Source organism: Dryobates pubescens, chromosome 10 (genome assembly GCF_014839835.1).
Source record: "Dryobates pubescens isolate bDryPub1 chromosome 10, bDryPub1.pri, whole genome shotgun sequence".
NCBI lineage: Eukaryota > Metazoa > Chordata > Aves > Piciformes > Picidae > Dryobates > Dryobates pubescens.
In genome coordinates this window covers 14920868-14943721 of record NC_071621.1, presented here as the reverse complement: position 1 = coordinate 14943721, position 22854 = coordinate 14920868, and the positions used below count along the sequence as shown (strand labels likewise).

Sequence of the window (22854 nt, the reverse complement as noted above, 5' to 3'; positions counted from 1 at the left end):
CCTCATTCTGTTGCTGGTTCACTGGGAGAAGAGACCAACCCCTACCTGGCTACAACCTCCATTCAGGGTAGTTGTAGACAGCAACAAGGTCTCCCCAAACCTGGAGCGTTGCGAGAGATTGTTGTGACTTAAATTGTCTTTCAGTTCTTCTAAGTGTGACAGGCTGGATTTGCAAATAGGTGTCAATAATGGTCACTGAAGAGGCAAATGGAGACTGCTGGAGCAGTTGGAAACCATGTGTTCAATGAGTGTAGTCTAGAAATCATCCTCACTGCCGTGACCTCCCTCCCGTTTCAAAGAATGGGAAAATCCAAGACCAAAGGTGGTTATTGCTGGTAACAGATCAGCCCCTTGCAACAAAGCAGCCTGAAAAACTGTGCCACAAGCAAGTGAAGAACTTTCCCCTGACATTACCATCTCCCAGCTCAATCCAGAAGTCTTCCATCACGTTTGGTACTTCAGCTGAGATAATCAAACGGCGGCTTTGGGAAGAAGCTTTGGCAAACTCAAATCAGATGGAAGGAGATGGCTTGTTGAGAAATCTTAAGAGCTGTCAAAGCAAAGCTGATTCCTTGTGGTAGATTGAGTGTGTGTTAAGTGTTCAACTACACTGCTCACAGAATGCTTTTTGCCATGAACTTGCCTTGAACTGTGCTCTGACGTTCCACATTCTTGAGGATATTGAACTGGAATCCTGGTTGTTTGGGGTTTTTTTTTTGTCTCCTTGATCCCCAAAATGTTGCTTTTTGCCTTCCTGGGGTCAGCAGCTATCACTGTGTGTGGATTAAGAGTTCAATCAGGTGTTGATTAATATTTTTAGATGCTGTTAATGCTGCTTCTGGGGACTAGAAGCTTTGACATCTTCCTGGCCAGACTGAGAAGGCAGGTTTTGTTTACAGCTATAGATGAGATGACTGACCCCAGACATCTACAGCTGAGAAATGTTTCTGTGAAGACATCCTGCTCCTAATTGACTCCCACTGGAGCAGGATCCTCCTGATTTTTCAAAGCATTACTTCATTTTTCAATAAGGACTTGATCTGTATAAAGTGTCCTCTAGATAAAAATGATCCTTCAGTGGCAGAGAGATTTAAAGCTCTGATAGTGAGGTTGTCTGCTTGGACCTTACAGATAGTCCTTGTGATATCCATCAGGGCTCCTATGGAGAAAGTCTTGAATTCAGGTCATGGGAATGCTGCATTTCAGTATCTGAAGGGGACTTACAGGAAGGCTGTGGAGAGACTCTTCAGAAGAGCTTGGAGAGATAGTATGAGGAGCAAGTGAGCCAGCAGTGTGCCAAGGTGACCAAGAAGGCCAGTGGTATCCTGGCCTGTATCAGGAATAGTGTGGCCAGCAGGAGCAGGGAAGTCATCCTGTCCCTGTACTTAGCACTGGTTAGGCCACACCTTGAGTCCTGTGTCCAGTTCTGGGCCCCTCAGCTTAGGAAAGATGTTGAGTTGCTGGAACATGTCCAGAGAAGGCCAATGAGGCTGGGAGGGGTCTGGTTTATTCTATTCTATTCTATTCTATTCTATTCTATTCTATTCTATTCTATTCTATTCTATATTCAAGGTGAGGTTCAACAGAGCTCTGCTCAGCCTGATCCAGTTGAGGATGACCCTGCTTACCACAGAAGGGGTTAGACTAGATGACCTTTGCAGGTCCTTTCCAACCCAGACCATTCTATGATTCTAGCTTGGACACCAGCAGGAAGTTCTTCACAATGAGGGTGGCAAAATACTGTAACAGGTTGCACAGAGCTATGATGGAGGCCCTGTAGGGCAGCAGTGTGCCCAGGTGGCCAAGTAGGCCAATGGCATCCTGGTCAGCATCAGGAACAGTGTGGCCAGCAGGAGCAGGGAAGTCAGAATTCTGCTCCTGTACACTGCACTGGTTAGGCCACACCTTGAGTCCTGTGTCCAGTTCTGGGCCACTCAGTTTAGGAAAGATGTTGAGTTACTGGAGTGTGTCCAGAGAAGGGCAACAAAGCTGGGGAGGGGTCTGGAGCACAGCCCTGTGAGGAGAGGCTGAGGGAGCTGGGGTTGTTTAGCCTGGAGAAGAGGAGTCTCAGGGGAGACCTTACTGCTGTCTACAGCTCTCTGAAGGGAGGCTGTAGCCAGAAGGGGGTTGGTCTCTTCTCCCAGGCAATCTGTGACAGAACAAGAGGGCACAGTCTCAAGCTGCACCAGGGGAGGTTTAGGCTGGATGTTAGGAATAAATTCTTCCCAGAAAGAGAGACTTGCCATTGGAATGTGCTGCCCAGGGAGGTGGTGGAGTCACCATCCCTGGAGATGTTCAAAAAGAGCCTGGATGAGGCACTTAATGCCATGGTTTAGTTGATGAGAAGGTGTTGGGTGATAGGTTGGACTTGATGATCCCAAAGGCCTTTTCCAGCCTGGTTAATTCTGTGTTCTGTCCCTGGAGACTTTCAGGGTCAGACTTGATATGGCCCTGGGCATCCTGATCTAGTTGAAGGTGTCCCTGCTGACTGCAGGGGCACTGGGCAAGATGAACTTTGATGGTCCCTTCCTTCCAACCCAGTGCAATCTGGGAACTGTGGATTTACCAAAAGCCATCACTGTGGCTTGTTCCATGGATTGCTGGCTGTGGTTTTGAGGTGTTTGAAAGCCTTATGAGCTGCAGTAGCAGATGATGCACTCCTGGATGAATTGGTGGCTACCTCATAGAGAATTGCTGGGAGGTATTTAAAAGCCATGTAGATGTGGTGTTGTGGGGTGTGGTTTACTGGTGACTTGGCAATGCTGGGTTTATGGTTGGACTTGATGAACTGGCACTGGTGAGGCTGCAACTTGAATACTGTGTTCAGTTTTGGGATATTCGCTACAAGAAAGACATTGAGGTCCTGGAGCAGGTCCAGAGGTGGCCAACAAAGCTGGTGAAGTATCTAGAGAACAGATCTGGTGAGGAGCAACTGAGGGAACTGATTACTTTGGAGAGGAGGAGGCTGAGTGGTGACATCATTGCCCTCTACGACTACCTGAAAGGAGGATGCAGTGAGGTGGTTTTTGGTCTCCCAAGTAAAAAGTGTGAGGATGAGAAGAAATGGCCTGAAATTGTGACAGGAGAGGTTTAGGTAGGATATTGGGAAACATTTCTTTGCTGCAGGAGTGGTCAGGGATTGGAACAAGTTGCCCAGGGAGGTGGTGGAGTCACCATCCCTGGGGGTGTTCAAGAAAGGTGTGGATGTGGCACTCTGAGACGTGGTTTAGGGCCATGGTGGGGTTAGGTTGATGGTTGGACTCGATGATCTTAGAGGTCTTTCCCAACTGAAACAATTCTGATTCTCTGATCTTACAGGTCTCTTCTAACCAAAGCAATTCTATAATTCTATGGTTCACTGTCTTTCATAATCCAGGTCTTTGCTGGTTTTTTCCCTGTGCACAGCCTGTACATATTGAAGCTATTGTAGGTTCTCCAAGAGCAAGGTCACAGCAGTTCTACATCTTAATAGGAAGATGGCAGTGGCTCTGCTTTCCATTATCATTGCATTGAGCTATTCCAATAGGCATTTTGAACATGCATTGCATGAAGTTTAGCTGCCAATACATTCTCCTTTCCCACTAAACTAATTGTCTTCATATTGTGTAAAGCTCGAATGAGGATGTCTTTTCCCCTCTTGGCAGTCTGTATTTTTGTCATCAAGTTTGTTTTTCAAGCATAGCTTTTTCTCTCAAGGAGAAACTAAAAACCCTGCAGTAATCAACTCAGAATTTGCTTGTGATTTTGTGATTCATATTCATGTAATCCTGCTGCTGTCCTGCCTTTTCACATGATTTCAGCGTTGCTCACCAGGTGGGGATCTTAATGTATTCGTTTGCAATTTTTCCAGTCGTGCTGATGGTTGACAGATTAATTAACAGAGTCACAGGATCACAGGATGTTAGTTAGGGGTTGGAAGGGACCTCCAGAGACCGCTGAGTCCAACTCCCCTGCCGGAGCAGGACCATAGAATCTAGCACAGGTCACATAGGAATGCATCCAGATGGACCTTCAAAGTCTCCAGAGAAGGAGACTCCACAACCTCTCTGGGCAGCCTGTTCCAGGGCTCTGTGACCCTCCCAGTGAAGAACTTCCTCCTCATGTTGAGGTGGAACCTCCTGCGCTGTAATTTATATCCACTGCCCCTTGTCCTATCCCAGGGCACAACTGAGCAGAGCCTGTCCCCTCCCTCCTGACTCCCAGCCCTCAGATATTTATAGACATTTATTAGATCCCCTCTCAGTCTTCTCCTCTCCAGACTAAACTGCCTTAGATCTCACAGCCTTTCCTCACACAGCAGTGTTCCAGTCCCTTAATCATCCTGGTTGTGGTTGGAAATGGTCTCTAAGATCATTGAGCACAACCTTCAACTTAACACCAGCATGGCCATTAAATTAAACCATGTCTCAGAGTGCCATGGCCACAGGTTTCTTGAACACCTTCAGGCCTGCTGACTCCACCACCTTGCTGGGCAGCCTGTTCCAATCCCTGACCACTCTTGCAGGAAAGAAACTTTTCCTAATCTCCAACCTAAACCTCCCCTGGCACAATTTCAGATCATTTCCTCATATTCTATCACCTGATATAAGACAGAAGAGACTGACCCCACCTCACTGTTCCTAGTAGTTCCCAAGTTCTGTTTGTGACCTCCACCATCAACTGGTATGATCTAAAAAGAGTCTGAAGTTCTCTGTGCTGCATCTCTTAAACTGAGAAGTCTGCTGGTGACTGCAGTTTCTTACTGTTGCATGAAATCTCTGTTTCTTCCATCAAGCACTCATCTGCTTGAGTCTGCTGCTAAAGCTCTGTGCCAGTCTCTGCTCTGAAGCTGCTGTAACCATGATGCAGCTCATCCGAGAAGGAAACAACAGGTTTGGAAGCTGTGCAGCCAAATTTGCTCATGCCATGGGCTTCTAGTGGACTGCTGAGAGGCTGGAAGTGGCCATTGGAATGTGCTGCCCAGGGAGGTGGTGAAGTCACCATCACTGGAGGTGTGTAAAAAGAGCCTGGATGAGGCACTTGGTGCCATGGTTTAGTTGATGAGATGGTGTTGGGTGATAGGCTGGACTTGATCTCAAAGGTCTTTTTCAACCTGGTTTATTCTGTATTTTGGTGGCTGTGGCTCTTCAGCAGCCTACCTTTCACAGAATCACAGGATGCTGAAGGCAGTGGAACATCTCCCATCTGAGGAAAGGCTGAGGGAGCTAAATCTCTTTAGCTTGGAGAGGAGGAGCTTGAGGGGTGCCCTCATTCATGTTTATAAAGATATGCAGGGCTGTGTCAGGAGCATGGGGCCAGGCTCTTCTCAGTGATGTCCAATGATAGGACAAGGGGCAATGGGGGCAAGCTGGAGCAGAGGAGGTTCCACATGAACATAAGGGAGAACTTTTTCACTGTGAGGGTGACAGAGCCCTGGAGCAGGCTGCCCGGGGAGGTTGTGGAGTCGTCTTCTCTGCAGACGTTCAAAACCCACCTGGATGTGTTCCTGTGTGAGCTGCTCTAGGTGATCCTCCTCTGGCACAGGGCTTGGATGATCTATCGAGGTCCCTTCCAACCCCTAATGTTCTGTGATTCTGTGATGGTGAGGATTGGACAGGACCTGTGGAGATCAATTCCAACCCCACTGCTAAAGCAGGTTGCACAGGATCGCATCCTTGCGCGTTTGGAATCTCCAGTGAAGGAGACTCCGCAACCTCTCGTTGCAGCCTGATCCAGTGCTTCATCATTCTAATCCTTGATTTGAAGTGTCCTGAGGAGCAGTGTTTTCAAGTGAGCTCACTGGACAGCCCTTCTCACTTCAAAGATTTTCAAGATTTGCTGCCTTCTGGTTCTGACAAGTCCCAGCACCTCTAAATATCACAACCTTTCTCCTCTGGATACAACATTCTTTTACAGTGAGCAAACAGGATGTGGTTAGGTTAGAGGGAGCTCCATCCTCCCTGGCCTACCCTCCTCACAGACCCCTAAAAAGGGGTGAGGTTGAAATAACTCAACCTTCAGTAAATATTTAAACCTACTCCTCATCCACTCCTCATGCTTCAACTAGATCAAGCAAGAACTTGTGACTTTTTCAGGTCATTATCTTATCTGGATTGGGCTATTTAGTTCTATCCCCATCCAGAGTGTCTTATCCATGGGTTAAGCTTCAAATTCATCTGTTGGGTGGTGTGGTTTTTTTCCTTCTGGGGTAGTGTTGTGTGAGGCAGAGTCTCTCCCTAGATCTGATGGATGACTTTGCTATCGGGGCAGCGACTGTTCCCGTCACAAAAATTACATCAGGTCTTTATCTGCGTAATGGTGAATAATTGGGTTGCAGCTGCATTCTGCCAAGTCTGCTCTCCAGTCACCTCCCTGCAGCCGTTCTGCTGCTTGTCCTTGGGAAGAAGTGAAGGAAAAAGCCATGTCGAGTTTGTTCTCTGACAGATTTGGTGCATGCAGTGGGAGAGGAAGTATCGGAGGTACTGCGAACACGGAGATGTGAAAACGCAGCCGTATCGGCTTCACTTAGTTACAGAATCACAGAGTGCTGGGGGTTGCGAGGAACCTCCGGAGATCATGCAGTCCAACCCCCTCCCTGCTAAAGCAAGGTCATCCAGGCAGGTTGCCCAGAATCACATTCAGGATGGCTTGGAATCTCTCCAAAGAAGGAGACTCCGCCACAGGAGTAAGGAGCGGTCAGGCACTGGAATGGGCAGGGCAGGGAGGTGGTTGAGTCACCAGCCCTGGATGTGTTTAAAGGTCATTCAGATGTGGTTCTTGGGGCTATGGTTTAGGGGTGAGCTTTGTAGAATAGGGTTCTGGGTTGGACTTGGTGATCCTGAGGGTCTTTTCCAACCTGAATGTTTCTGTGATGCTGTGATCTCTGGGCAGCCTGGGACAGTGCTGTGTCAATCTCAAAGAAAGTTTTCCTTATGTTCAGATGAACTTGATTGTGCCTGGGGCCCTTCATTCTGGGCACTATTGAAAAGTCTGATTCCATCTTCTTGACCCCAGACTTTTAGATATTGATAACCCCTGAGAAGATCCCCTCTCAGTCTGCTCTTCTGCAAGCTAAGCAGTCCCAGGTGCCTCAGCTTCTCTTTATCAGAGACATACTTCAGTCCCCTCAGCATCTTTGTAGTTGGACTCTCTCCAGTAGTTTCCTGTCTTTCTTGAACTGAGAAGCCCTGAACTGGATCTTGTACTCCAGATGTGGCCTCACCAGGGCAGCACAGACTGGAAGGAGAACCTCTTTCAACCTACTGGTTGCACTCTTCTTAATTGGACCCCAGGAGACCATTGTCCTTTTTAGCTACAAGAGCACATTGCTGGCTCAAGAGCAATCTGTTATTAAAGCAGCACTCCTAGGTCTCTCTCTGTGGAGCTGCTTTCCAGCAGGTCAACCCCTGACCTGTACTGGAGCATGTACATCAGTTAGCCAATGAACTAACTTTCTGATGTTCAGTTAACTACTGGGTAATTAACATTCTTGGGTGTACTGATTGATGATGAGCTCCCCAGGAGCCAGCAGTGCCCTCATGAAGCCCAGAAGGCAGATGTGTGCTGGGCTGCAGCCAGGGGAGTGTGGGCAGCAGGGCAAGAGAGGGGATTCTGCCCCTTGGCTCTGCTCTGCTGAGACCTCTGTCTCCAGTCCTGGTGTCCCCAGCAGAAGGAGGAGGACACATGGCTATTGGAGTGAGGCCAGAGGAGGCCACAGAGATGCTCCAAGGGCTGGAGCACCTCTGCTATGAGGACAGCCTGAGGGAGCTGGGATTGTTCAGCCTGGAGAAAGAGAAGACTGGGGGGATCCTTAAAGCTGCCTTCCAATAGCTGAAAGGGATCCTACAGGAAGGTTGCAGAGGGACTTTCCTTAAAGGTGTCTAGCAATACAACAAGGGGGAATGGTTTGAAACTGAGGGAGAGCAGGGTTAGACTGGAGCTGAGGAAGAAGTTCTTCAGTAGGAGGGTGGTGAGACTCTGGAATAGGCTGCCTAGGGAGGTTTGGGATGCTTCCTCCCTGGGGGTGTTCAAGGCCAGATGGGGTGAGGCCTTGAGCAGCCAAGTCTGGTTGAGAGGTGTCCCTGCCCCTGGCAGGGAGGTTGGAGTAGATGATCTCTGAGGTCCATTCCAACCCGAGCCATTCTATAGTGATTCTATGGTTCTTAGAAGATAAATGCCCTTGCTGTTAAGTCCTCTTGCATAGCTACAAATATTAGTGGCCCTCAAACTTCTGCAGCTCTTTGAAAATTAAGAGGCTCTAACAGTTCCCAACTAGGTTTGGACTTCTGGTTGCACTTGACAAAGGGGTTGTCATATGCTCTTTAAATGGTGCCACAATTCAGCTGGTGGAAAACTGTTAGATGTGATGTGTTTAAAAACAAACAAAGAAACCCAGAAACAAACAAACCAAAAACCCAACCAAAAAAAAATCATTATTTTCCTGCCTTCTTCCCTCCAGAGCTTTCTGAAGTAGAGATTAAACTTTGAGACTTTAATAGAATTTGGGGGTATGGCAGAAATGCGAAGAGAAGAGAGAATAAAAAGATCTAAACCATATGGTGTAAGAGCAAAGTAGAAGCAGGTGAAAGCAGTTAGAAATGAGGCAATTGCTCAAGCTTTAAAAATAGTTTGTATTAAAGACAGGTGGTTATAGACAATAAAAATTGGCCACCAATACATTGGTTCATGTGTGATTTAATTTATATGTATATGGTTGGGTTTTTTTGTTCTGGATATGGAGGAGTCCATAAATCACAGGACACAACAGTAAATGTATTTGGATTTGAACTCACAGGAGATGTTTGAGGGCTGATACAAATGTATGAAATAAGGATCCTTTTAGCTTCTCCTAACAGTTCCCAGCTGACGGGACCAGGAGTCCTGTGGTGGTTCAGTGCGTGTTCATCAGACACTGAAGTGACTCTGCAAGGCAGCTATAAAATAGCTGAGGGTGTAAAATGAAATGAGATCTTGATGGCTGAGGAGTACTTTCCCAGGTCAGCTGGAAGAGTTAGGACAATCAAGAGAAGAGAAAAATATTTAGCATCATTAATTTATCAGAGAATGGCTTAGGTTGGAAGGGACCTCAGAGATCATCTACTCCAATCTCCCTTCCTTGGGCAGGGACACCTCTCAACTAGACTTAGCTGCTCAAGGCTTCATCTAGACTGGAGTTCAGCCTGGAGAAGAGAAGGCTTCAGGGAGACCACCTTGTGGCTTTTGAGTTCTTGAAGAGGCCAAGAAGAAAGCTGGGGACAGACTTTTTAACAGGGCCTCTTGTGACAGGACAAGGGTGGATGGCTGTTAACTGAAAGAGGGAGATTTGGACTAGAGAGAAGAAAGACATTTTCTGCACTGAGGGTGGTGAGATCCTGGCCCAGGTTGCCCAGAGAGGTGTTAGATCCCCCATCCTTGGAAACATTCCAGGGCAGCTTGTTTGGGGTTCTGAGAAACCTGATCTTAGATGACATAGAATACATAGAATAAACCAGGTTGGAAGAGACCTTGAAGATCATCGCGTCCAACCCATCAACCAATCCAACACCACCCAAACAACTAACCCACGGCACCAAGCACCCCATCTGGTCTTCTCCTTCCAACCTACAATTAGAAAGTGCCTTGTAACTGCTTCTATGATTCTTTGCCTTGGTTTGTTTCTTCTTTCCTGTTGCTCATGAGAAATGGCAATCAAAGCCTCTTCTGAGACTGGGAACACTTGAGTGTATGAGCCCTGTGTGTGCTCTGAAGCTGTAAGCATGATACTGTTCTGGTTCAATGTGGAAGAAACAGAATCACACAATCACAGAATCACCAAGGCTGGAAGAGACCTCAAAGATCATCAAGTCCAACCTGTCACCCAAGACCCCATGACTAAACCGTGGCACCAAGTGCCACATCCAATCCCCTCTTGAACACCTCCAGGGATGGTGACTCCACCACCTCCCTGGGCAGCACATTCCAATGGCCAACAACTCTCTCGGTGAAGAACTTTCTCCTCACCTCCAGCCTAAACTTCCCTTGGTGCAGCTTGAGACTGTGTCCTCTTGTTCTGGTGCTGGTTGCTAGAGAGATGTTGCAGTTTGAGCTGGGTGCCCCCCTGGTGTGTTCACTTCCTGTGTCCAGAAGTCCAGCCCAGAGGGATGGACACAGGAAATTGTGTGTATTTCCTACCATAATTCTTTGCACCACTATAAGATCCAGTGCGGAGTCTAGCACGCTCTCTTTTCTTCCTCCTCCGCCAGCCGGTAACTGGGGGAGATGTCTGCTGGCTTTGGGCCTGGCTAGGCCCAAGGCCATGGGGGGATGGGCAGTCTCAGGCCTGGCCAGCTGAGACTAGCCCAGCAGAGGGAGGGGGAAGAAGGAGCCCTGAGGGTCTCGGGTGTACCCTCAGGTGGGAATGGGATGCCTCTGGGTTTGCTTTGGGATCTTTCTTTGTCACTGCGCTTTGGGTTCTCTGTAACATTCACTGCTTTCTATTTAAACTTTCATCACTTTTGCAATCCGTTTGTCTGAGTGTTTGATTCCTGCCCGTGGTGGGGAGAGAGGGGGCTGCCCCAACCCAGCACAAGAGAAGAGACCAACTCCCACCTGGCTACAACCTCCCTTCAGGTAGCTGTAGAGAGCAATAAGGTCTCCCCTGAGCCTCCTCTTCTCCAGGCTAAACAATCCCAGCTCCCTCAGCCTCTCCTCACAGGGCTGTGCTCAAGGCCTCTCCCCAGCCTCGTTGCCCTTCTCTGGACATGTTCAAGAGTCTCAATGTCCTTCTTAAACTGAGGGGCCCAGAACTCTTCTGTCATTGTGGTATCACAAGTGGAAGAATGCAACTTTTGTCCAAAGGAACATACCATGAAAGGTGAAGTGAGCTATGTGTCTAAAAAAGCCCTGCATGTGGATGTTTTCACACAATCACAGAATGGTAGGGGTTGGAAGGGACTTCCAGAGATTGAGTCCAACCCTTCTGCCAAAACAGGATCAGCTAGGGCAGGTCACACAGGAATGCATCCAGATGGTTCTAGAAAGTCTCCAGAGGAGGAGACTCCACAGCCTCTCTGGGCAGACTGGCCCAGGGCTCCACTACACCTCACAGTAATGAAATTTCTCCTGATGTGTTCTAGCTTGTATCTGTTGATCCTTGTCCTATCACTGGGCACCACCAAAAAGAGCCTGGCACCTTCATCTTGACACCTACCCCTCAGATATTTATAGACATTGATCAGATCCCTTCTCTGCCTTCTCTTCTCCAGACTAAACAGCTCCAGATCTCTCAGCCTTTCTTCATAGCAGAGATGTTCAAGTCCCCCAGTGATCCTAGTAGCTCTCTTTTGGGCTCTCTCCAGCAGATCCCTGCCTCTCTTGAATTGGGGAGCCCAAAACTGGGTATAGTATTACAGGTGTGGTGTCACCAGGGCATAGAGGGGGAGGAGAACCTCCCTAGACCTACTGGACACACTTCTACTAATGCAACCTAGGATGCTGTTGGCCCATGGATAACCTGCTGTCCACTAGGACAGTTTCTTAGGTCATTATGGATTTCCCTCTCTTCCAGCAGTCTGGCACAGCTGGGAACCACTGGACTTGCATCCCAATGAGTCCTGTAAAGCACAGCTCATGACTCAAAGAAATGAACAAAACCTTTGCTTTTGTCAGAGTCCTTCAGGATTAAATAAGCAAAACATAAAACTTCCAAACCAAGTATGAGCCTTAAAGATTGAGAAGGCTTTTTCCTGTTACCTTGGATCTTAAAAGCCCTTGTGGACCATGTGGTTAACATCAGTCTGCTGTGCAGTTTGGATCACTGCACAGTGTTCTTCACCTTCTCAGTTTAGAGTGAGACTTGTTTTATTTCACCAGTTTTGGCTCAAGTGTCATAGATCACAGAAGTATGGAATCCCAGCATGGCAGGGGCTGGATGGGACCTCTGGAGATCATCTAGTCCAATCCCCTTCTAGGGTAGCTGCACACCCAGAGCAAGTTGCCCAGGATGGTGTCCAGGTGGGTATTGAATATCTTCAGAGATGAAGACCCCACAACTTCTCTGGGCAGCCTGTTCCAGTGCTCTGTCACCCTGAAATTAAAAACCTTCCTCCTCATGTTAAGGTGGAACTTCCTATGTTCAGGTTTGTGCCTACTGCCTCTTGTTCTGCCTCTGGGCACCACTGAAAAAAGGCTGGTCCCTCAAAAGATTAGGATTGATGAGATCCACTCTCAGTCTTCTCTTCTCCAGGCTAAAGCACCCTAAGTCCTTCAGCCTTGCTTCACAAGAGAGATGTTCCAGTGCCCTAATGATCTTTGTAGCCCTTTGCTGTACCCTGTCAAGTAGTTACCTGTCCTTCTTGAACTGGGCTGTCCAGAACTGGACCCAGTACTCCAAATGTGGCCTCACCAGGGCAGAGTAGAGGGGGAGGAGAACCTCCCTTGACTCTGCTGGCCATACTCTTCTTGATGCACCCCAGGATCCATTGTTCTTCTTGGCCACAAGGGCACACTGCTGGCTCAAAGATCCTAGAGCTGCTTTTCAACATACCTGTGAGTTTGTTATTCCTTTTCTCGCTACTAGTGCTTGTGCTTTTCCCCAGCAGAGGCTCTTATCATTGTCCTATCTCTCACCATCTGACACAGTAGATGTCTCCAGTGAAGCAAGAACAGCCTTGAGCAGGTACAGAAATCTCATATGAAGTTAATGTGCTCTAAGTTACTAAACATCCTGGGTTTTCTTGCATCATCTTCATGTTCTCTAGATTTAAGATCTTCTTTGAGTCACTTGAAATGATTAGTGCTGTAGGCTGGCATGTCTCACTCCTTTTCAATCTGTTGTCTCTGCTCTGGTGAGGCCACATCTGCAGCATTGTGTCCAGTACTGGGCTCCCCAGTTCAAGAGAGACAGGGAACTACTGGAGAGAATCCAGCAGAGACTACAAGGATGCTGAAGGGATTGGATCATCTTTGTGAGGAGGAAATGCTGAGAGCCCTGGGGCTGTTGAGCCTGGAGAAGAGCAGCCTCAGAGGGGATCTGATCAATAGCTAAAGGGTGGGGGTCAAGAGGATGGGGCCAGACTCTTTTGCAGTGGTGCCAGGAATGGGACAAGAGGCAGTGGGCACAAACTGGAACACAGGAGATTTCATCTGAACATGAGGAAGAAAAACTTGTTTCCTGTGAGGGTTCTGGAACCCTGGCCCAGGCTGCCCAGAGAGGCTGTGGAGTCTCCTCTGTAGAGATTCCAAACCCACCTGGACATGGTAATATCCTGTGCAACCTGCTGTGGGTGCCTCTGCTTTAGCAGAGGGGGTTGGACTGGATGATCTCCAGAGGTTCCTTCCGACCCCACCATGCTAGGATTCTGTGAGCTCTGTGTATCTGTGTCCTGCTTTAAAGGAGCTTAATGATTTTTATTCTTTTTTTCCCCCCCCAAACCTATCAGCAAGAATAGAAACAAGAAGGTACATCCTGACCTGAAGTGGGCAGCCAGATGCCATTTTGCATTTTACTGAGCGCTTCACGATTACAAAGCCCCTAAAACAGTCATTTTTCAAATGTCTGGGTTTGGGGGTTTTTTCTTTTGAGCAAGGATAACTGAAACCTTACCCAGCAGACCTTAACTGTTTGCAGCATGCCAGAGTGAGAGATTTAGCTTGGAGTTGTGCTTTCCTAAGGAGCAGGCAAGAGGAATTTCAGACGAGGAGCCAGCAGTTAAAGTTGCATTCAATTACTCTCAATGAAGCACTACACAAACCATTGTTGTCCTTCTGCCTTAAGTTTATTGCTTGTGACCAGGCCTTAATGGGCAAGCAAGATAACAGAGACAGACAGACAGACAGAAAGGTTGGCTTTATTTTTCTCCCAAGTCTTAAATGTACACACACAAAGACATCCACTGACATCTTTCAAGGCTTTCATGTAAGTGCTGATGTTATGAAAGCTGACACCAGGCCGTGTGTAGTTGAAAGCCTTTCAGGATTAATTAGTGGAAGTTAGAGGATGGAAATCTGAGTATTGGGCAAAGAAGCAGGATCCAAGTGATAAAGGAAAAAAAAACCCCAACAAAACCAACAACTTCATCTTTACCACTTAAAAGGAACTGTGTGTGGGAGAGGGTAGCAAAACAGGTTTTGACCTCTTTTTCTGGGCTGTGTGTCTGAAAGAGCTCTCTGTCTAATAATAGAATGCACAGATCTCGTGCCTGGTGACTTCATGAAATTCCATCTTCTGGTGAAACATGGCTTGTGTCCCTGCTGGGGCTTTTAGTGTCAGGCTTGAGTTGGTTTTATGGTGTTAATTGTAGAGACCTCCTTTAAATCTTGCTCTATTTTGGTAATGTAATTGTAGACTGGGGAGGAATAACATTGTGCACCAATATGGGTTAGGGGATGACCTGCTGGAAAGGAGCTCCACAGAGAAGGGCATTGGAGTCCTGGCTGATAATAAGTTATCCACGGGACAGCAATGTGCCCTGGTGGCTGAGGCCAAAGAGAGACGTGGGTGCATTAAGAAGAGTGTGGCCAGCAGGTTGAGGGAGGTTCTTCCCCTCTACTCAGCCTTAGTTTGGCCACATCTGGAGTGTTGTGTCCAGTTCTGAGGGACAGGGAGCTGTTCAGAGAGTTCAGTGGATTTTACAATGATGATTAAAGGTCTGAGCCGTCTCTCTTTTGAGGAAAGGCTGAGAGCCCTTGGGCTGTTTAGTCTGGAGAAGAGAAGGCTGAGAGGGGATCTTGGAAATGTCTACAAACATCTGATGGGTGGCTGTCAGGAGAATGGAGCCAGGCTGTTTTCAGTGATACCCAGTGATAGGATGAGGGACAACGGACAGAAACTCAGCCACAGGAAAATTCCCTCTCAACATGAGGAGAAACCTTTTTACTGTGAGGGTTACAGAGCACTGGAGCAGGCTGCCCAGAGAAATGGTGGAGTGTCCTTCTTTACAGAGCTTCAAAACCCACCTGGACAGGTGGGTTTGTGCTGCCCAGGGAGGTGGTCAAGTCACCAACCCTGGATGTATTTAAAGGTGTTTTGGATGTGGTACTTGGGGATTTGGTTTAGGAGTGAACCTTGTAGAGTAGGGTTCTGGGTTGGACTTGGTGATCCTGAGAGTCTTCTACAAACTGCTGTGACATGTTCCTGGGTGACCTGCCCTAGGTGGTCCTGTTTTGCAGTGGGGTTGGGACTCTGTCTCTGGGAGTCCCTTCCAACCCATACCATTCTATGATGTCAAAATTAATTCCTTTCAGTTTCTGTTTTACACTTAGGAGAAGGCATGGTGGTATTCCTGCAGCCTGTGTTCACTTGGAAAGGTTTTATTTTCTTGCAGGAGGAACTAGTTGGATTTATAGAGCTATTAAGCAAGGTGAGGTAGAGATCCACTATTCATGGTGATTTTTATATTCCTCAACTCGAGGTGAACCAGTGAGTTTGAAAGCAGCATAAAACTTGAAGCTGACATCTTCCTACTTGATCTGCTGCACTCTTGACCTTTAGCTTTAATGGTGCTGTATAATTCTCCTTCAATTTGCAAATGTCCTTGGCTGTGGGGCTGATTGATGATAAAATACACTCTGCCTAATCACCCCTCCAGGGGATGTGTTGTTTCTAGCAGATACTGATCTCCTCTGTTTGCTGTCTCAGATTTGAGAGAGGCTTTGGTTTCTGATCTCAGGTGGGTTTGGGGCAGATAATAAGCTCAGCATCTTGATGAGGAGCTACAGAACATAAGGTTCTTGAAGGAGCAAAAGCTTGTTCCCTGATGTAATGCCCATAAAGAGACGTTTTAGATCACAGAATCACAGAAAACATCCCTTTGGAAAAGACCTCAAAGCTCATCCCAGAGCCACACAGAATCAACCAGGTTGGAAAAGACCTCAGAGATCATCAAGTCCAACCTATTACCTAGTACCTAACACCATTTCAACCTGGTCTATTCTATTCTATTCTATTCTATTCTATTCTATTCTATTCTATTCTATTCTATTCTATTCTATTCTATTCTATTCTATTCTATTCTATTCTATTCTATTCTATTCTATTCTATTCTATTCTATTCTATTCTATTCTATTCTACTAAACCACAGCTCCAAGTGCCACATCCAATCCTTTTTTGAACACCTCCAGGGACAGTGACTCCACCACCTCCCTGGGCAGCACATCCCAATGGCCAATTACTCTCTCTGGGAAGAACTTTCTCCTCACCGCCAGCCTAAACTTCCCCCGGCGCAGCTTGAGACTGTGTCCTCTTGTTCTGGTGCTGTTTGCCTGGGAGAAGAGACCACCCCCCACCTGGCTACAACCTCCTTTCAGGTAGCTGTAGATGGCAATAAGGTCTCCCCTGAGCCTCCTCTTCTCCAGGCTAAACACCCCCAGCTCCCTCAGCATCTCCTCACAGGGCTGTGCTCAAGGCCTCTCCCCAGCCTCGTTGCCCTTCTCTGGACATATTCAAGTATCTCAATGTCCTTCTTAAACTGAGGAACCCAGAACTGGACACAGTACTCGTCCAGTCCAACCTTTGACCCAGCACTGAAGGATCAACACTCAACCATGTCCCTAAGCACTGGGTCCACAGGCTGCTTGACCTCCTCTAAGCTGCAACTTAGAGATGGACCTGGGAGTATTGGTTGACAGTCAGCTGAACATGAGTCATCGGTGTGCCCAGGTAGCCAAGAAGACCAATGGTTTCCTAGCTTGTATTAGAAACACTGTGGCCAGCAGGAACAGGGAGGTAATCATCCTCCTGTGGTCAGCACTGGTGAGGCCACACCTCAAGTATTGTGTTCGGTTCTGGGCCCCACCTACATGAAAGGTATTGAGGTTGTGGAGTGTGTCCAGAGAAGAGCAACTAGGTGGGAGAAGGGCCTGGAGCACCTGGGCTACAAGGAGGGGCTGAGGGAGCTAGGGGTGTTCACTCTGGGGAGGAGAAGGCTGAGGGGAGACCTCATTGCTCAATACAACTCCTTGAATGGAGGTTAGAGGAAGGAGAGGTAGCCTCTTTGCCTTGGTGTCAAGCAATGGGACTAGAGGAAATATTTTCAAGCTGTGCCAGGGGAGGCTCAGGATGGGTATCAGGAAATATTTCTTCACTGAAAGGGTTCTGAAACATTGGAATAGTTTGCCCAGGGCAGTGGTGGAGTCACTATCCCTGGAGCTGTTTAAGCAGCCTGTGGACCTGGCTTAGAGACGTGGTTTGGTGTTGACCCTTCAGTGCTGGGTTGAGGGTTGGACTGGATGAGCTTTGAACTCTCTTCCAACTGAATGTATTCTGTGATTCTGTTAATCATCTTCTCTGAAAGGATTCTCAAACACTGGAACAGCCTCCCCAGGGAGGTGGTTGGATTCCCATCCCTGGAGGTGTTTAAGAGGTTCAGAGACATGATGTTCCCTGAAAAGAGGCTGGAGCAATGTGGAGGTTGGGCTTTCCTCCCAGGTAACAAGATACAAGGCAAGGGGAAACAGCCTCAAATTGTGCCAGAGGAGATTTAGATTGGATATTGCAAATAATTACTTCCCTGAAAGGAAGTTGTCAAGCCCTGGAACATTCTGCCCTGGGAATGTGTTCAGGAAGCAAGCAGATGTGTTGCTGAGGGACATGGGTTAGTGGTGACCTGGCAGTGCTGAGCTGACAGTGGGACTTGATGATCTTAGAGGTCTTTTTGCAGCCTAAAGAATTCCACAGTTCTACAACATAAACTTCAGATCTGGTGATGTGCTGGGTGCCTGTTAAAATGTGCTTAACTCTAGAGAATACAGAATACAGAATTAATGAGGTTGGAAAAGACCTTTGAGATCATCCAGTGTAACCTATCACCCAACACCATCTCATCAACTAAACCATGGCACTAAGTGCCTCATCCAGGTTCTTTTTAAACACTTCCAGGGATGGTGACTCTACCACCTCCCTGGGCAGCACATTCCAATGGTCAGTCTCTCTTTCCAAGAAGAATTTCTTCCTAACATCCAGCCTAAACCTCCCTTGCTGCAGCTTGAGACTGTGTCCTCTTGTTCTGTTGCTGGTTGCCTGGGAGAAGAGACCAACTCCCACCTCACTCCAACCTCCCTTCAGGCAGTTATAGATGGCAGTAAGGTCACCCCTGAGGCCTCCAAGCTAAACAACCCAAGCTCCCTCAGCAGAGCTGCAGCACTGGGAGAGTCATAAAGCATCTTTTAAAAGTTGATTGGCTGGAGTTGCAAAGAATTGCTGAGTACACCCTATGGAGAGAGGTCTTTAGAGAAGTCATTGAGGTCAGCTTTCTAAATCTTGATCTTCTCAGAGGACTCTGGGGCTTTTTTAAAGTTTACTTAAAGATCGGAGTGGAGTTCAATAAGGACAGGTGCAAGGTTCTGCGGCTGGGAAGGAATAACAGCAGCCACCAGTACAGCTAGGGATTGTCCTGATGGAAAGCAGCTCTATGGAGTCCTAGTGGACAGCAAGTTCTGCATGGGACGGCGATGTGCCCTTGTGGCCAAGAGTGCCAACAGCATCCTGAAGTGCATCAAGAAAAGTGTGGCCAGTAGGTCTTGGGAGGTTCTCCTCCTGCTCTGCTCTGTCCTAGTGGGAGCATAGCTGCAATCCTGTGTCAAGTTTTGGGCTCCCAAGTTCAAGCGAGATAGAGACCTGCTGGAGAAAGTCCAACAGAGAGGTATACAAGGATGATTAGGGGACTTGAGAATCTCCTCTGTGAAGAGAGACTGAGAGCTCTGGGGCTCTTTAGTCTGGAGAAGAGAAGAGTGAGAGGGGATCTAATCTATGTCTGAGGGGCGGCGGTCAGGATGAATGTTCCACACTCTTTTGGTGGTGCTCAGGGACAGGGCAAGGAACAACAGATACAAGCTGGAACAGAGGATGTTCCACCTCAACATGAGGAGAAACTTCTTTTGGTGTGAGGATGCTGGAGCCCTGGAGCAAGCTGCCCAGAGAGGTTGTGGAGTCTCCCTCTCTAGGCAGGTTTTGAAGGCCTCCAGATGTGTTCCTGTGTGACCTGCTCTTGGTGGTACTGTTTTGGTGGGGGGGTTGGACTTCATCTTTAAGGTCCCCCTAACATTCTGTGATTCTGTGAATACTTTAATATTAAATTGTTTTTTCCCTTTTTGTTTTCTCCATCAGATTTCCTTTATATCCAAAAGGAGGGGAGAAGCTTCAGTTTGAATATGGAGTCTATCTTCTCAACAAAAATATAGCACAGGTTGGTACGCTGACCTTTTATTTCTGTCTACTATCTGCTTAGTGCCTCTATGACTTGAGTGTGCATCTGGTATCTGGTCATGCTGCTCTCCATGGCAAACAGCAGTGGAGGTGTTCTTCAAATCATTGTCTTCACTTACAGCTTTCTGCTTGAGATTTTCCTCTCTGGTGTTTAAGAGAAGGAATCACCAGCTAGGAATTCCATCCTCGGGTGCTGAGAGAGCTGGCAGATGAGCTGGCCAAGCCGCTCTCCATCATTTTCCTCCAGTCCTGGCTCACTGGAGAGGTCCCAGATGACTGGAAACTGGCCAATGTGGTCCCCATCCACAAGAAGGGACGGATGGAGGAACCTGGAAACTCCAGGCCAGTCAGCCTGACCTCAGTGCCAGGGAAAGTGATGGAGCAGATTATCCTGGCGGCAATAACTGCGCACTGAAGGATGGCCAAGGGCTCAGGTCCAGCCAACATGGATTTAGGAAGGGCAGGTCCTGCCTCTCCAACCTGATCTCCTTCTATGATCAGGTGACTGCCTGGTGGATGTGGGGAGGCCTGTGGATGTGGACTACCTGGACGTCAACAAGGCCTTTGACACTGTCCCCCACAGCAAACTCCTGGCCAAGCTGTCAGCTCATGGCTTGGACAGCAGCACTCTGTGCTGGGTTAGGAACTGGCTGGAGGCTGAGCCCAGAGAGTGGTGGTGAATGGTGCCACATCCAGCTGGCAGCCAGGCACTAGTGGTGTGCCCCAGGGATCAGTGCTGGGCCCCATCCTCTTTAACATCTTCATTGATGATCTGGATGAGGGGGTTGAGTCAGTCATCAGCAAATTTGCAGATGACACCAAGTTGGGAGCAGATGTTGGTCAGTTAGTGGGCAGAAGGGCTCTGCAGAGGGACCTCGACCAACTGGACAGATGGGCAGAGTCCAACAGGATGGCATTCAACAAGTCCAAGTGCCAGGTGCAGCACTTTGTCCACAACAACCCCATGCAGAGCTACAGGCTGGGGTCAGAGTGGCTGGGGAGCTGCCAAACAGAGAGGGACCTGGGGGTGCTGATTGACAGCCACCTAAACATGAACCAGCAGTGTGCCCAGGTGGCCAAGAAGGCCAATGGCATCCTGGCCTGCATTAGGAATAGTGTGGCCAGCAGGAGCAGGGAAGTCATTGTGCCCCTGTACTCTGCACTGGTTAGGCCACACCTTGAGTCCTGTGTCCAGTTCTGGGCCTCAGTTTAAGAAGGACATTGAGACTCTTGAATGTGTCCAGAGAAGGGCAATGAGACTGGGGAGAGGCCTTGAGCACAAGCCCTGTGAGGAGAGGCTGAGGGAGCTGGGGTTGTTTAGCCTGGAGAAGATGATGCTCAGGGGAGACCTTATTGCTCTCTACAACTACCTGAAGGGTGGTTGTAGCCAGGTGGGGGTTGGTTTCTTCTCCCAGGCACCCAGCACCAGAACAAGCAGAGACACAGTCTCAAGCTGCACCAGGGGAGGTTTAGGCTCACAGTGAGGAGAAAGTTCTTCACAGGGAAAGTTGTTAGCCAATGGAATGTGCTGCCCAGGGAGGTGGAGGATTCGCCATCCCTGGCGGTGTTCAAGAGGGGATTGGATGTGGCACTTGGTGCCATGGTTTAGTAGTCACGAGGTCTTGGGTGACAGGTTGGACTTGGTGCTCCCAAAGGTCTTTTCCAACCTTATTGATTCTATGATTCTATGAATTCGTTTTCCATTTCAAAAACCCTGTGGAAGTGTACATGTTTTATGGTTTGTACAGATTAGAGATTGACCTGCTGGAAAGCAGCTCAATGGAGAAGCAGCACCTTTGAGTTCTGGTGGACAGTAACTTATCCATTAACACAAAAATGTGACAAAAAATGTGCCCTCATGGCCAACAAGGCCTGGGGGACATTAAGAAGAGTGTGGCCAGTAGGTCAAGGAAGGTGGTTCTTTCCCTCCCCCCTGGTGAGACCACATTGGGAATATTGAGTCCAGCTCTGCCCTCACAGGGCAGTGCTCTGGCCCCTTAATCATCCTCATGATTTTAACCTATCTATTGTTACTATTCTTCAGAGCAATGGAATTAGGTGGACTTATCATTATTAGAATGTCAACTCTGAGGAGTCCACCTCTCTTGAACTGTCTGAAACCTCTGGAAAATTCTGGTTGCAACTCAATTTTAGTTTCAAATTGTAACACTCTAGAAGATGGGGACAGGTAGGCTGAGAGCTCAACCTGCTGGGCTTCCCAGTTCAAGAGGGACAGGGATCTACTCAAGAGAGTCCAACAGAGAGCTACCAGAATGATTGAGGGACTGGAGCACTGCCTTGTGAGGAGAGGCTGAGAGCCCTGGGGGTGTTTAGTCTGGAGAGGAGAAGACTGAAAGGGGATCTAATAAATGTGTATAAATATCTGCGGGCTGGGGGTCAGGAGGGAGGGGACAGGCTCTGCTCAGTTGCACCTTGTGAAAGGACAAGGGATAGTGGATGTAAACTCTAGCACAGGAGGTTCCACCTCAGCATCAGGAGGAAGTTCTTCACTGGGAGGGTCACAGAGCACTGGAACAGGCTGCCCAGAGAGGTTGTGGAGTCTCCTTCTCTGGAGACTTTCAAGATCCATTTGGATGTGTTCCTGCATGATCTGTGCTAGATTCTATGGTCCTGCTCTGGCAGGGGGGTTGGACTCAATGATCTTTCAAGATCCCTTCCAACCCCTGTGTTCTGTGATTCTGTGAACCTCAGCTTTGTGCTGTTTGCATCCCAGCCTATTCTCTATGCAGGTCACCTAATCAAAACCTTGAATAGAACTGGGAGAAAGCCTAAAGGCCAGGTGCAGCCCCACTTCACTGGCACTTCCATCCACAAGCAGCGAACCATCATTTAACGACACCCAGAGAGCCCTTTCTTGCTCTGTATTCATTCATACTTCATCAATATCCCATTTCCCAGGCATGGTTGTGAGCATGTCACACCAGCAAGTGCCAAGAGATTTGTTTAAGTTCCAACAGAAAGCTGTTTCAGTTTCTAACCTGTGTGTAAGGCTTAACACGAGATCTGCCTGACAGTTTCAGTCTTGAAAAACAGCAAAATCAGATCTTTTCTTCTTTTTTAATGCTTAGTTTCTACTTGTTTGATTTGTTTTTCCAGTTCTCTCTTCCACCATTTCCCTTCCCCCCCCCCCCCCCCCATTCCCTACCCCCAAATTAAATTAAAGCTTCTGGGGCTTTCTGTGTTGTTTGTTTTTTAAGCCTGGATTGCCTTTACCATTTTCCAGACTTCTGGGATCTTGCCCATGCTTAGTGTATTTTGGAAGATAACCTTCAATGGCTCTGAAATTACTTAAAGGGCTAAAATACCTTAAGATGAAGTTAATCAAGTCCTGCTAATCTTGGAAAATTCACTTAACCAAGTTCTTAATATAACTTGGACTGTGACTCTTTGTTGCTGGTATTAATAATGGCAGCCAGCTGTTCACACTTGACTTTCAGAGGCAAGACCAGTGAGAAGAAGGGATTAAATACCCCTTGCCTTCAAAGGCTTTGAGAGCTTTCTCTCTCCATTACTATCAAATCAATGCTTTCCTTAATCTCCTCTTATGTAAACACATGAGTTCATTCTGTGACATGGGAGTCCTGATGCTGCTCACTTTGCTCTTCAGCCTTTCATGGGCTTTTTGTTCCTATACTGCAGATTTCCAGTCAGTTGGGTGATGCAAGTGCTCTGT

General features: G+C 47.9%; 1 protein-coding gene across 1 annotated transcript in view; it reads left to right on the top strand.

The window, feature by feature from the left end:
- The window catches only part of UVRAG (UV radiation resistance associated), a 176622-nt gene that overhangs the window by 104069 nt on the left and 49699 nt on the right, over positions 1-22854 (top strand). Inside the window, exon 13 of the mRNA XM_009902903.2 lies at positions 19062-19140. Coding sequence (XP_009901205.2) covers positions 19062-19140 — 79 coding nt within the window. The remainder of the gene's footprint in view (positions 1-19061; positions 19141-22854) is intronic.